This window comes from Phytophthora sojae, assembly GCF_000149755.1.
Source record: "Phytophthora sojae unplaced genomic scaffold PHYSOscaffold_3, whole genome shotgun sequence".
Taxonomy (NCBI): domain Eukaryota; phylum Oomycota; class Peronosporomycetes; order Peronosporales; family Peronosporaceae; genus Phytophthora; species Phytophthora sojae.
In genome coordinates this window covers 3,337,332-3,350,423 of record NW_009258117.1, presented here as the reverse complement: position 1 = coordinate 3,350,423, position 13,092 = coordinate 3,337,332, and the positions used below count along the sequence as shown (strand labels likewise).

The following is a 13,092-nucleotide window of genomic DNA, read 5'->3' as shown; positions in this document are numbered from 1 at the left end:
GAAGCCCCGGCGTCGTCGTGCCCCCAAGGCTGAGTAGGCTGCGCAGCGTTAGTCGGTTGGCTCCCGTGATTGCGTCCGTGCGTTCACAGCGACGCGACGGCGCAAGCAAGAGCGAAGTTTTGGCGGAGACCGTCGTGTTTACCCGTGAACGGACGTCATATTGTAGAGAAAAAGAGGGCGAGTGGATTGGTCGCGGAGGCGGTAGAGCTTAGAGATGGGGAGGCCCCCGCAATCGACAGGAAAAGTTATCAACGCCGCGGAGTCGATCGGATGTCGTTGCGAAGAGCGCAATCATGACATCGCACCATTCTTTGGGTACAAGCACTACCGTATCATCTCTAAATCTGAAACAGCCCTCACGGTACCTTCTAACACAAATCCCGCCCAGTCAAAGTCGAGCTTGTAGCAGAGTCGAGCAACATGAGCGCGTCCGTGTCGAGACACTTCGTGGACGAGAAGGTCAAGGCGCTGTGCGTCGTAAGCGACGTTCGCTACGTGTCGGAGACGCTGCAGGACGACTTCGAGGTGCTCCCTCTGGTGGCCGTCGGCGGCTGGGACAACGAGGTAAGCCCGCACACCCCTCCGGTCACTTGGTACTCGTCCTCTCACCACTTTACATACACCCCCGCAGACCAACCACGTGACGCTGCACCTGCCTGTGCGTTCCACGCACGACGAGCGAGAGCTGCGCAGAGAGTTCGGGTGCGTCAAGTAGCTGGCTGGGGTGGCTGGTAGCTGTCGAGACTGCAGACATTGACTGAAGGACTGACTTCTCTGCCCGCTGTTAGACGTGAGGAGGGCGATGCACGCCCCTGCGAGCTGAGCACTTTGGCGGAGGCGGAGCATGAAGGAGACGTGAACGCGCTGCAGTTTGTGGCGGCCAGGGGCGAGAACCTGCTGGTCAGCGCGTCGTCGGCGGGCGGAGTCTTCGCCTACCGCGTGTCTTCCAGCGCCAGCGATGACGCTGTAATGTCGGACGGAGACTCGAGCAAGCCTCTGTCTCCGTTTGTGATGCCTCAGTGGGAGAAGGTGTTTGCTGGTGCTGCGGCCACGTGCGTGGAGGTCAGCGAGAGCCGCACGAGTCTCGTGACTGCCAGTGCCGGTGGAGCCTTGGCGTGGCTGAAGCTGGACGACGCAGCGAGCGTCGAGAAGATCGGTATGTTGCAGGATGTGGGATTGACGAGATGGGGCGTTTGCTGGGACTAACGTTTGGTGTTGCGTGGGATGAAGAAAATAAGGGCACGAGCCGACTGCCGATCAATGCCGTGAAGTTTTTGGGCCGCGACTCTGTTGTCGCCACTGTCGGGTACGAAATTAATTGCATTCAGGTGCCTAAGTCGTTGAGCATTCATGTCTGATAGTTTTATGCGTGGTTGCTTTTCCAGCTCGACTCCTGGAAACCAGCTTCGTATCTGGGACCTTACGGCCAACAACCAGTACCCTGTCACGAGCTGCGCCGAGTACGTTACTTGTTCCTTGACTACTCCCGTGCTATGAGTACTAACACACTGTTTGCCACGTTCGTTCGTTCAGTCCTAGCTCAAAAAGCATTTTGACTACGCTGGAGACGCACCCAACGCGACCCGAGCTGCTAATCACGGGCGCAGACGACGGGCGTGTGAGCTTCTGGGACCGCCGCAAGCTCGATACACCCTTCCGCACTGAGGCGTACCACCAGCGCGCCGTTCGTGCGCTGAAGCTACACTCAGCGTCACCTCGTCACCTTTACACTGGCGGCGACGATGCTGTCGTCAACTGCTGGGACTTCCACCACGGTCGCAACCCTCGTGATCATGTCGAGTATGAACGCTACAGTGGTGCTAGTGGAATTGCAGCCGGCCAGAGCTTGACCCCGTTTGGTTCGTTGGGTGCTTCGAACGGATTTGCGAAGGGACCGGGAGGCCTCAACGTACAGCCGCTCGCTTCCGGTTTCCAGCCGTGGAACGCTCTGGCGGTTCATGCCGAGTCTGACACACTCGTTGCAGGCTCAGACGCGCAGTCCGTTGTGATCGTACAGCAGGTGTCGAAGTGGAAGCAATAACCACACTGACAAGAAAGAAAATCAAACGTGGCTCAACACATTCATTGTTAAGGCGATGCGCTTTCTGGACTGACACTGCTCCTGGACACGGCGAGGTCTTGCTTTGGCCTACACCAACCAAACGAAAAGGATCAGATGGTGAGCTAAGCGAGCTTTAGTGGAGCACTGCATGATCCCACGTACGTGTAAATGTGCGGCGGCAGCTGAAGAGTTGGAGCAATGCTGTCTAGCATATCTGGATGCTGTAGGTACACCACGTGGCTGTAAAGGCCTCCGTTGTCACAATACCCCTTCGACAGAAGCAGTTGAAACTTTAGACCAAGCGAAGGTTCGAGCACGTAGAAGAATCGGAGGACCGAATCCGCCCCCTTGTTCTGCAGAGGGCGATCGCTCGGAGTCCGATGTGCTGCCACTGCTGTAAACACACGGAATAATCGCTTGGTCCACGAATTGGGCGGCTGGTTGTCACTTGTCACGTTCGCATGCACGTACAGCACGCTAAACTGTGGAGTGGTCGAGGTAAGAGCCGCACGCTGAGACTCAAGCGTCACTAACACGAAAAGCAGCACACGTTCCAGGTCTATATCGTCGACGCGCAACTTCCCAGCGAGATAGACAACCACAGGGAGTCCAGCAAGATCCACGCCGGCGCAGTAGCAGAACTCGAGGGCCGTCAGGTCGGAAAAATCCTCCTTCTTTGCGCGTTGCAGTGCCGCCACATAATCCCATTCAGCTGTACTCGCCGTGACCTTCTCAAGACGCTTCTGTTCTTCGACTGCAGCTTCCGCTGCTCGCCGCTGCCGCTCCTCCTGCATCTGCTGCAATCGATCTAAGCGTTCCGCATCTGGATCACCTAACATGGCCCGGAAGGCCAAAATGTCGCTCCCTTCTTCGTCATCTTCGGGCCCTCCAACAAAACCACTCGCTTTATAGCTATCTTGTTGCCGGTGCTCGTCCTTGCTGTTCCTCTCGCCGTGCTCGAATTCACACTGATTGTTGACGGAGACATCAACGGATGCATGGCTGAGGTCGCCGATTCGGATCTTTCGCTCTTCAATAATCGGCTCACCAAAGCTGTTGCCTAGCAGTAGGAAAATCAATCGTTAGCGCGAACGAAACATCGTAAAGCAGCAACTTCTCACAAAAACGAACCGAGATCTCTTGTCGCCAGCATCTGCCGCGACTCGTGCTGCTCCCTCGTCGTCCGCGGGAAATACAGCGGCAGCACTCGCTCGTAGACGAACATGTCCTGGATCGACTCCACACACAGAACTACCCGGTCGAAGGCGTCGGCGTAGTGCTCGAGGTACCGCCGCACCGTCCTCGCTGCAATGTGCGCGGCCTCCTCTCTCGGGTAGCCCTTGCGCTGCGTGTAGATGCACCCGATTGCCACGGAGCGCAGCCCGTTCTCCCTCGCAACCGTGAGCACGCTGCGGTAGCACGAGTGCAGCGCGTGCTCGGCCGCGTTGTGGTACTTGGGCAGGTAGCGCGGCCCCACCGTGTGGAGGATGAACCTGGCTGGCAACTGGCACCCACGCGTGAGCACGGCGTCCCCCGTGCGACACGCGCCGGCGGCGTCGCACTCGACGGCGATCTCAGGTCCGGCAGCCTTCAGCAGCTTGCCGAACTCGCCGTCGCTCTCGCGCAAGGACTCGCTGGTCGAGTTGACCACGGCGTCGACGCGCAGCCAGTGCAGCGGGCCGCGCCAGAGCGAGAGCTTGCCGTTCAGCGAGCGGCTGACGGCGAAGGGCGCGCCCGCCGGGTCGGGCGCGGAGAGCGGGTCATGCACACCGTCGGCGAAGTCGGTGGGCGGCGTGGCGACAGCGGCGTCCCAGAGCGGCAGGAGCGCGCACTCGATGGGCGCGTCGCCGTCGGCCATGACCGCTGATGGATTTCAATGCACGCGCCGCTTCAAGATCCTTTTCGTATGGTGTGCGCCACACTGAAATGTCGTCCGAGTTCGCGCGACATTAGAGCGCTTAAGCAGTTCAGAACGAAACGAAAATCTGATAAAAATCTGAGAAAATCTGATCTTTTTTCGTCCTCTCGATTGCGTCTCGTTGTCTGAGGACGACAACTTTCGTAAGAGCTTGTTGCGACGAAACGGAATCAGAGGCGGAGCCAGTGTGAAATCTATAGTCTAGCCATAACGATGGACTCCAACAGCGACAGCGACAGCGACGATGATGTACTCGCTTACCGCCAGGCGGCGAAGGAGATGCTGGACACATCACGCGTGAAGAGACTACATGGAGACTGGGAGGCGGCATCCAGGCTGAGCCACAGCGCGTTGCTATTGCTATCGGAGGCTTCGCCACGATACTCTATACCCCGTGTCCGATTCGACATCAACAACGTCACGGACGACACCTGCCTGCTGTTCTACCGCTTCACCCAACGCCATCTACGCCGTTTACAAGCTTCATTTCAGCTGCCGGACGTCATTCGCACGGGCGCGAGCTCTCGTACGTGTTGTAGCGGTCTCGAAGGACTCTGCATCACCCTACACAGACTTTGCTACCCAACGCGATGGATGGAGATGTCAGGTATTTACGACCGGTGGCCCAGCGCTCTAAGTAGTATTTTCTACTTTGTGATCGATTTTATTAGCGAGAGATGCAGCAGGTTGCTCAAGGGGAATTAGATTATGTGAGCTCTAGATTGCATGAGTTTAGCCAAGCTATCTACGACCAAGGCGCTGAGTTGGACCGTATTTGGGGGTTCGTGGACGGAACCGTTAGGGGCATTTGCAGGCCAGGAGGGGCTCGGGAGCAGCAAAGTGTGTACAGTGATCACAAACGCAAGCATGCGCTCAAGTTCCAGACCGTCGTTACTCCAGACGGCATGATCTTCCACCTACACGGGCCGGCTGAAGGCCGAAGACACGACATCCTACTGCTGCGAGAGTCCGGACTGGAGGAACGAGTCCGCCGCGACGGGAGATTTCAAGGCTACTTTGTCTACGGGGACCAAGCGTACGGCCGTACCGATGTGTTTGTATCTCCTTTTAAAGGATCAAGTTTAACACCCGCTCAAGCTGCAATAAACGCCTCCATGTCGAAGGTCAGGACGTCCGTGGAATGGCCGTACGGCCAGGTTGTCAACTACTGGGCTGGTGTCGACTACAAGAGAAAAATGTGTTTGGGAGAAGTTCCTGTAGCAAAGCTGTACAAAACTGCAGTGGTTCTGACCAATTGTATCACTATTCTTCGTGGAGGGAACAATAACAGCAGATATTTTGGCGTGGAGCCTCCGTCGCTAGAAAGCTACTTCTCCGTTTAACATCACAATATTGATGCATTTTAGATTCACTTGTTACTAATAGCTGAAGCTAATAGTTTTAAAATGGACTCGGTCTGAGCAGCTTGCTGCTGGATCTGCTCACGTAGCAGCTCTTGCTGACGTTTTTGCTGCTCGAGTTCTTCTCGACGAAGTTGCAGCTCTTCTCGGTGAAGTTCGACCTTTTCCGCTTCCAGTTTCCTACGCTCGATAGCTTCTTCAAGCCCCTGGTCAAGCAACGTGGAGAGACGACAGTGCTTAGGATGGCCTGAATCTTTGGTACCAGCGGCCAGCCTCTCGGAAACCCTGTTCATACAATTACATAAAAGCATTCAAAATTAGACGAAATACATTGCAATCAACACAACATTACGAGGCTACCTTTTTTCTGCTACCTGCATGAGGAGTTGACCTGCCGTCTCCAGCTCCTGCGTTTTAGAGGTCGATTTTGCCTTATTTTCCTGCTGTTCAGCCACGACTGCGTTCTTGAGCTGCTGAAGTTGCTCAAGGATGTCATCGTTCTCTGTGTGCACCTCGCTGGTGCCGCTAGCGGCTTCGTTTCGCGCCTTCCGCACTGCATACTTCCGTAGGAGAAGACTGGTGCGGTCCCTGCACGCTCGAAAGCTAAAAGCTTCTGACAGAGTAGCGTTTAGTCGGTTAGCCACTCCCTTCCACACACCTGTTACTGTTTTACGGTCAGCAGCAAATGGAGGCGTGGCGAGGACTTCAGCTAACAGAGCCTTGTCGCTGGTGGCGTTGAAGCGGGAGCGCTGCTCCGGCTCGTCAACTTCCTCAAAGCTCTTTTCCTCGGAGCTATCCTCAACATCGTCGGGCGCAGCAGCCTGTTGCTGCGACTCAGGGCCTTACACTGGTGGCAGGGGAGGGTCGTCTTGGCCAAGCTGAAGCGACGCAGTGGAGCCCAAGGTGAGTATCTCGCCGGTGCTGTCGCTCTCCATTGTCTCTGGTATGGCTGGCAAGGAGGGAGTTCTGAAGTGATTTGATTCGTTGCGTTGTGATTAGCTTAAGCGCCCTTTTGGAAATTCGGTACGAAATATTGGGACGAAGTTTTTTTTCGTTCTGAAAGACGCTTTGGTCCTGTAGCTTAAGCGCTCTATTGTATTGTGCCTTTCTAAAACGGAAAATGTACAGCCCATGTTTTTGGATTCGAGGTGGTTAGAGCACCTTTAATGCGACAGCACAACAGCACCGTTAATGGCGCCTTGGGCGCCATTAGTAAAGCAGCTGGTCTTCAGGTAGGAGAGGAATATATAGACTGTTGCCTCAGCTTTCCAAAGTCCGAAACGGGCGCTAACTTTGACTCTACGCAGCACGTAAGCCTGCACCTGGACAAACTTTTGGTACTGCCTACTTCATAGAGGTATGTTAGAGCTATCGAACGCACTAGCTTGTATCGGCGGAGTGTAAGTGGGCACTTAGCAGGACCCCCGCCTCCTCAGGGACTCCTTCGGGGTGCCCATTTCCAAAGCCATCAGGCCTGGAGGTCATCCCTCCTACACTTTAATGGCGCGGTAAAGTTAAGGGCGCCCTGGTAATCTGTGCAAAGTCTGTGTACAGAAGCAAATCTTTTCACAGATCAGAATAATAAGGGATTTGTATTGACAGATAGAATTGGGACGGGTGCCATGGGCTCATCTGTTCGCGTTGTGAGCTGTTGTGAGGACACGTTGCCACAGCAAGCAAACCTGCGCGGAGTGCTCGTAAAGCAGGTCTGCGCGGTAGGTCCTGCACGAAGCGGATGGACCCGTTGCCGCAACTCGATGCTAGTTTTCTAATTGCGGGGGCTGCTCCAGTACACTGCAGCACCCCAGATTCACCCCCTCTTTTTGACTTAAAGGCGCCGTAGGGCTTAAAGGCGCTTTAGGCAGATGTTGTGCGGTTGCATTAAAGGTGCTGTAACGCGAGTCGTTCGGATTGGAGGGGGTGAAATGGCCCGCAAATCTATCGTGATGCAGAGACCAAATCGGCATCAGTGGCGTTTGAGAAGCATGAACAACCCGCAAACGTAGCCCCGAAGCAAGGCTTAGGTCTACAGCTCCCTGCCTAGCGCTGGGCCGGCCTTCTAACGGTTTTAACCCACCGGCGACCGCTCTTATCCCGATTTTGCAGGTATAAGATTAATATAGAAATTTGTATACTGGCGGGATAGGGTAAGCGAGGTCCCCAGCGGCCTGCCCCGACTCTTCGGGTTCCACCGGCTGTCAATCTCATTGGTCAGAGTTATCCAATCAAAGCTTGGATACGGCCGTAATATTAAGCTCTGTCGAGATTTCGATCGAAAAAACCTTGGCGTAATTCGCAGGATAATGCGAACATTCGCTAAGTGAGTGAATTGTTCTGAGCTGAATATCGCGGTTGATGGACGTGCTCGGCAATCGCTGTGACACTATCCCAGGGCAAGCACGGCACGGCACATGAGGGACGCCTTCTACTGCAACGACGAGACGTACGAGGCACAACCGAAAGCAGAACAACTCAATCTCGGTACGATGCTCACTCTAGCCAGCCTGTTGCCCCATTGCTGACGTGTTTCTCGACTGCAGGCGAGGCGAGCGCTGGCGGCACAAGCCCCCCCATTCCATCGGCAGTACACCCGCCTGACTTCCTCCTTCCTCTTCGCCATGCAGGGCTACGGCTACTCGCAGTACCAGGCGCACTCGCCGCACCACCAGCACAGCGGCGAACTTCCCAAGCTCTACTACAAATCCCTGGACCACGGCACCAATAGCGGCGGCTTCAATGGCCCGGCGTGCATGAACTCCAGCAGCACGTGAACCCGAACAGCATGCAGGCCCAGCACCAGGCCCGACGCCGCAGCAGGGGGACTTCGACTACGAGCCCATCAGCACCCAGGCAAATACTACGCGCTGTCGCCCAAGGCCTATCGATACAACTGGGGCGGCTCTCAGAGCCGCTCTGTTGGGCTGCGGTCATACGTCAGCCCACACGGACAAACGTTCGCGTGAGGCGCCCTAAATGAAGGAGAAGAAGCGCGTGTTCAAGCTAAACGATGGCATCAACCATCACAAGACGCTGCAGGACGAGGCCGGACGATCAAGGAGTCCATCGTGTGATCTCGAATCAGAGTGCGGAGCGCGCCTAAAAGCAGGCGGATCGCCGAGGACCAAAATGGTGGTGGCTAAGGCGGTGACGTCAGCGATGAGGGCTATAAGCTGCCAAAACAGGCCCTCACTGCAACAGCAGCCTTTGCAGGCGGATGCAGTGAGTATGTGTTTTAGTGTAAGGATCTAGTATAAAATAAAATAAAGGCATTCCATAGAATTGAGCGACAGTCAAAATCAACCTGTCAAAAGTCGCGGTCGCTCCTCAGTGGTACAGTACACATCGTGTGGGGGGAGATCTTCTCCGAGAAGATCATGGCCGACGCAAGTATGTACACCGACGACACGGTGGCCGACAGCAGCAGCACTGTGGGCGGCAGCAGCAGCGATGACGACAAACGCTCGAACCAACAGGAGCTCACAGCGCGAGGGCGCTCCGAGAGCCAAGGGCAGCTCAGCGATCAAAATACCGACTTAGACCGCTCCTCCTACTTTGTTCTCTCGGACCCTAACTACACCTACGAGGCTGTCCCGGTGCGCATGTATGTCCTACTTGTGGTGGCTATTTGATATCTAACCGTCCTGCTTGCATACAACAGGCTTTCACGCCGGATGTCAACCGAACAGCCTCAAACAACAAGAAAATTTATGGCAAGCCGATGTCTGTAGGGGAGATACGTGCACGTATCTTTGGTGTTTCAGTGGGCGTCACGATGGCTCGATTCCGATGTATGCCTAGACGTTGGAGAGATTTCAATGGCACCAGGGGTTCCTTGACTTTCACACCCTCCAGCCAGTACGCAAGCCTTCACGCGATCGGGTGGGTATGCGAATTACTTGAGTCTGTGGCGTAGTCTAACAAATGTTATTATGCAACAGGTTTACGAGCCTAGATTCAGGTCTACCAACCATGTAGACGCATTTCTAGCCGCCCTTCCGCTCTACGAGATGTATGCACAGTTTCAGAATGACGAAGACTCGAGTCACATCTACGCGTGGTTGCAAGCGTCCCTGAAAGCCTCGAAGGTATTTCACCCGTTCTGTGGTGCCAGGTGTACTCCCAACGCTATCGTGCCATTGACCTCTGTGTAGATAACGCTGACTATGATAAACGCTTGTGCGAGTGGGATATTGAACGCTTAGACGCTTTTCCCGATTCCCATGTTGAACACCATATCGCAATGGAGGCAGATGAATCGCACGACGAGAATGCTATCCGGGAGCATACCAAGGAGGGGTTTTTCAAAGAGCTCGAGTATAAAGCTCGAGTCCAAGAAGCCGCTGCGCTCGAGTGGCTTGCTGTCTGGACGTATCAAACCGAGGTGATGTTTCCTCGTCTTGGGGTATCGTTGAGACGCTAGTACGTCGGAAAGTGCTTAGCCCAGCTTCACAGAAGCATACATATTTTGTTAGCGATGCTGAGATGTAATGAAGAAGCCCATGCCTACATATATTCCGTCATCGCTTTCTTATTGTAGCATAGATCTCAACGTTGACAACCAGCTTGGCCGCTGTCGATGCCAAGGTTGGCTCTGCTCTCCCTCACAGGCGTATTTGTATTAAAATTTGTATGGCAGATGTCAAGATTGACTTCGCAGTGAAACATAGATCTCAACGTTGACAACCAGCTTGGGTCAAAGCTGGCTTCGCTCTCCCTCACAGGCGTATTTGTATTTAAGTTTGTATGGCAGATGTCAAGATTGACTTCGCAGTGAAACATAGATCTCAACGTTGACAACCAGCTTGACCGCCGTCGAGTCAAAGCTGGCTTCGCTCTCTCTTACAGGCGTATTTTGTCAAGATCGACTTCGCAGTGAAATATTGACTCCCACCTAATTTTCCGACTCATTCTGCTGTTCGGCCCCGCTGAGCGTACATTCCACCGCGCCGAGCAGCTCCGCCAGCACTTCCGCCACGGCCTCCCGCTCGCTCTCATCCGGGGGCCTCTCAGTCGCAGTTACTCCTTCTTCATCCTGTCCTGCTGCATCTGCGCCTGGCCGCTCTGGCTGATGCACTTGTACCTCTACGTTTCGCGTGACACTTGGAACCGGTAACTGCGAAGATGACACCGAAGCAGCCCCATCAGCATTCTGAACATCGGTCTCGTATTGCCTTGGCAGTACAGCATCCGAGGAAGCTGTGTCCATCGTTTCCGCACGTAACTCCTCCTTCGACCGACGCATTCGGATCCGTCCGACCTTTTCAGAGTGTGGAAGTTGATCTCCGTTCTTCCATTTCGAGTACCAAATGTTAAAGCACGATACAGAATTACCATCGGATACGTGTCGCGCCTTGGAACACAAAAACAGTCTTCCTCGATCAGTGGAGCACTGCTTGCAGTAATGACGCGTTGTGCCGGGAGGTCGATTCGATCCAGGACTGCCAGCACCACCCAGTACCGAACAAACTTTGCACACGCGAAACTCGAACTTTCCCTTTGCTGTCTTGTCCGTCGACACCATCAATTGATGCTTCGAGCTTGCTAGCGAGTACGCCGTCGAAACTGGTGTCTGGTTAGTTCTTGGCTCCACCTCGGTAACAGCGGCTTCGGCGACTGGCACCGTTTCCAGGAAGTCATCATCTCCGAGAGCGAGTAGCTCCTCGTGTAGCTGAATGAGAAAATCCACGTGTGAAAGAGGTTTTTCCCCCACCGACTTCGCGTACTCACGGTGGGTGATAAAAACGTTAATAACAGCTATGTCGAGAAGCCCGTAGAAAACAGTCTTGTAGTATTTCTTCGGTCGCATGACTCTTTGAATGGAGTACCTAGTCAAAAGCATTTTCGGCGTAAGTGATGGGCGGCAGAACCGCAACAGAGCAACACGTACCTTTGCAGACGTAAGTGGTCGTGACTGTCAACACCCCCATGTACTTGATGTACAATACCACAAACTCCGGACACGGAATGTTTACCTGTGAGCCGTCCTTTTGCTTCTTCCGCACAATCGCACGTCTAGCGGAGGCCCCAGTCGCCACAAAGTAGCAATTTTCGAGTCAACCCACCGCGTCGAGTACATTTGACGATTCGTATTGTTCCGAGCAAGAATGTATGAGCCGCGCGGCATCCCTCTCGAAGCTGATTTTTTGTCGGTCTTCAAGTCTTCGGGGAAGCGAAGACGCGTCGTAGAAACCGTCCCGATATTGTAGTACCCCATGTCCATCAAACGAAACCCCAACGTCACCGAAGAATACTCGCGATCAGTGATGATGATTCGCTTCTTGGATCGATCCACCCGACGCTGTTCCCCACAAGGCTTCAAGGTTTCGAACCACAGCAGCTGGTCCACTTCTGGTGTCAACAAATTGACTGTTTTGTTTCTTACCGCAATAAACCTCGAACCTGAGCATGAATCCACAGCGTTCAGATACCGACTATATAAAATAGCGCAAATGAGCATACCTGGAGCAGTAGCGGGTTTTCCCGCAACACACAGCGAACAGCTTGGTGCCGAACTTGTGCGGCTTATTCTTCAGGAAAACTCGTATTTTGTTCCGCGAACTTCTTGAAGGGATAACCATCTTGTCGAATGCAACCCAGCGCCCTAGTTCCATTCCACCCTTGAAAGTAGTCTGTAACTTGTTTATCACGTTGCGAATCTTCCATGCCCGGTCCGTCTTAGCCTGCGGAGCCTGGTCGTTCGCAAAGTGGAGAAATCTGGCGAAGGACGTGTTAGTGGGCCCTTTATTAAAATAACGTGGAAGTCACAGCACCTGTTAATCTCCTTGAAACGCTTGCGAACCATAAATGGCGACCAAGTTCCAGCTGGGATCGCTCCACGGGCTCGCGTCTTCCAATGATCTTCCAGTCGAGACTTTATCGGGCAAATAGCCCTGGATATTACTAGGGCCAGAAAATGCATGATCTCCGCGGCAAGTACGTCTTTGAACGCGTCCAGCTCCTTTTTCTTTGCTTGAAACATTTCCTTGCGTTTGTGGATGTCGTCCGTCTTCTTTTCAATGGACAACTTCGCCTGTCGAAGTCTTTCCGGTCGTGTCTGACGCTCGTAACGATTAGATTCCTCGGCAATCTCCTTCCAGAGAGTCTTCGGCATGTAGTAAAAAAAGATCAGAAGGTTTCATCGTTTTCGCTGCCTCTATAGCCGAGGCAGTAAGTTAAGGAGGGTCCGTAAACACATCCGTAGCGCCGGACAGGTCCGAGTCATCCCGTTCGTCGGTTACCGGTAGCCACTCCCAACCATTGTCAGACATGCCTCGAAGCATTTCATCTGTTATGTAGTCCTAGGGGCCGGCAACCGCGCGAATTTCCTCTGCTGTTTCGACAATAAAACTTTCGTTTCCGGTATCACCCGCAATATAAAGCTCATCTGCAAACTCATCTTCAGAATCGTCGTCGGCACTCTCGCCAGAACAGCCATCCGATTCCAGCACCTCGTGATCGTCATCAATACCCACGTTCACTTCATCAGCAAGCATGTCCGCACGTCTTTTCGATTTCTTCCCAGATACTCGACTCCCGGGAGACGAAAGAGTACGTCGAGTTTGCGAGGGTGTTGCGGTTGTTTCTGCTGTCTGCCGGGGCGATTTTGTTTTTCTGGGAGCCTTGCCTGACCCTCTGGAATCTGCTCGCGGTACTGGCGTAGCGTCCGCATCCGCATTGTTTGAAATCCCGTCACCCCAAGGCTCAACACCACCACCTGCATTTGAGATCGCCTCTTCCTTGGTAGTCACGGG

The 13,092-nt window shown here is 54.0% G+C and overlaps 7 protein-coding genes across 7 annotated transcripts; 3 read left to right on the top strand and 4 right to left on the bottom strand.

Annotated features, from left to right (window-relative positions):
• Positions 1-420: 420 nt before the first annotated feature.
• Positions 421-2,041, top strand: PHYSODRAFT_490699 (hypothetical protein; the record flags this gene model as incomplete). Its single annotated transcript, XM_009524723.1, has 7 exons — positions 421-564; positions 632-696; positions 789-1,156; positions 1,231-1,306; positions 1,386-1,460; positions 1,549-1,795; positions 1,892-2,041. 7 exons carry the CDS (start codon positions 421-423, stop codon positions 2,039-2,041), a joined length of 1,125 nt encoding a protein of 374 aa, XP_009523018.1.
• A 47-nt stretch (positions 2,042-2,088) lies between these two features.
• Positions 2,089-3,920, bottom strand: PHYSODRAFT_246058 (hypothetical protein; the record flags this gene model as incomplete). The annotated part of the gene is made up of 3 exons (XM_009524722.1): positions 2,089-2,149; positions 2,225-2,948; positions 3,194-3,920. The coding sequence occupies 3 exons, from the start codon at positions 3,918-3,920 to the stop codon at positions 2,089-2,091; spliced, it is 1,512 nt and encodes a 503-aa protein (XP_009523017.1).
• Positions 3,921-4,259: 339 nt separating this feature from the next.
• Positions 4,260-4,685, top strand: PHYSODRAFT_494914 (hypothetical protein; the record flags this gene model as incomplete). Its single annotated transcript, XM_009524721.1, has 2 exons — positions 4,260-4,510; positions 4,553-4,685. The coding sequence occupies 2 exons, from the start codon at positions 4,260-4,262 to the stop codon at positions 4,683-4,685; spliced, it is 384 nt and encodes a 127-aa protein (XP_009523016.1).
• Positions 4,686-4,711: 26 nt separating this feature from the next.
• On the top strand, positions 4,712-5,317 carry PHYSODRAFT_387344 (hypothetical protein; the record flags this gene model as incomplete). Its single annotated transcript, XM_009524720.1, has 1 exon — positions 4,712-5,317. A coding segment is annotated over one exon (606 nt), but the record flags the coding sequence as incomplete, so codon positions are not given.
• A 380-nt stretch (positions 5,318-5,697) lies between these two features.
• Positions 5,698-6,090, bottom strand: PHYSODRAFT_492787 (hypothetical protein; the record flags this gene model as incomplete). The annotated part of the gene is made up of 1 exon (XM_009524719.1): positions 5,698-6,090. A coding segment is annotated over one exon (393 nt), but the record flags the coding sequence as incomplete, so codon positions are not given.
• A 4,142-nt stretch (positions 6,091-10,232) lies between these two features.
• Positions 10,233-11,266, bottom strand: PHYSODRAFT_491721 (hypothetical protein; the record flags this gene model as incomplete). Its single annotated transcript, XM_009524718.1, has 2 exons — positions 10,233-11,166; positions 11,229-11,266. Coding segments are annotated over 2 exons (972 nt in total), but the record flags the coding sequence as incomplete, so codon positions are not given.
• A 506-nt stretch (positions 11,267-11,772) lies between these two features.
• On the bottom strand, positions 11,773-12,467 carry PHYSODRAFT_488102 (hypothetical protein; the record flags this gene model as incomplete). The annotated part of the gene is made up of 2 exons (XM_009524717.1): positions 11,773-12,055; positions 12,112-12,467. Coding segments are annotated over 2 exons (639 nt in total), but the record flags the coding sequence as incomplete, so codon positions are not given.
• Between the last annotated feature and the right edge of the window lie 625 nt (positions 12,468-13,092).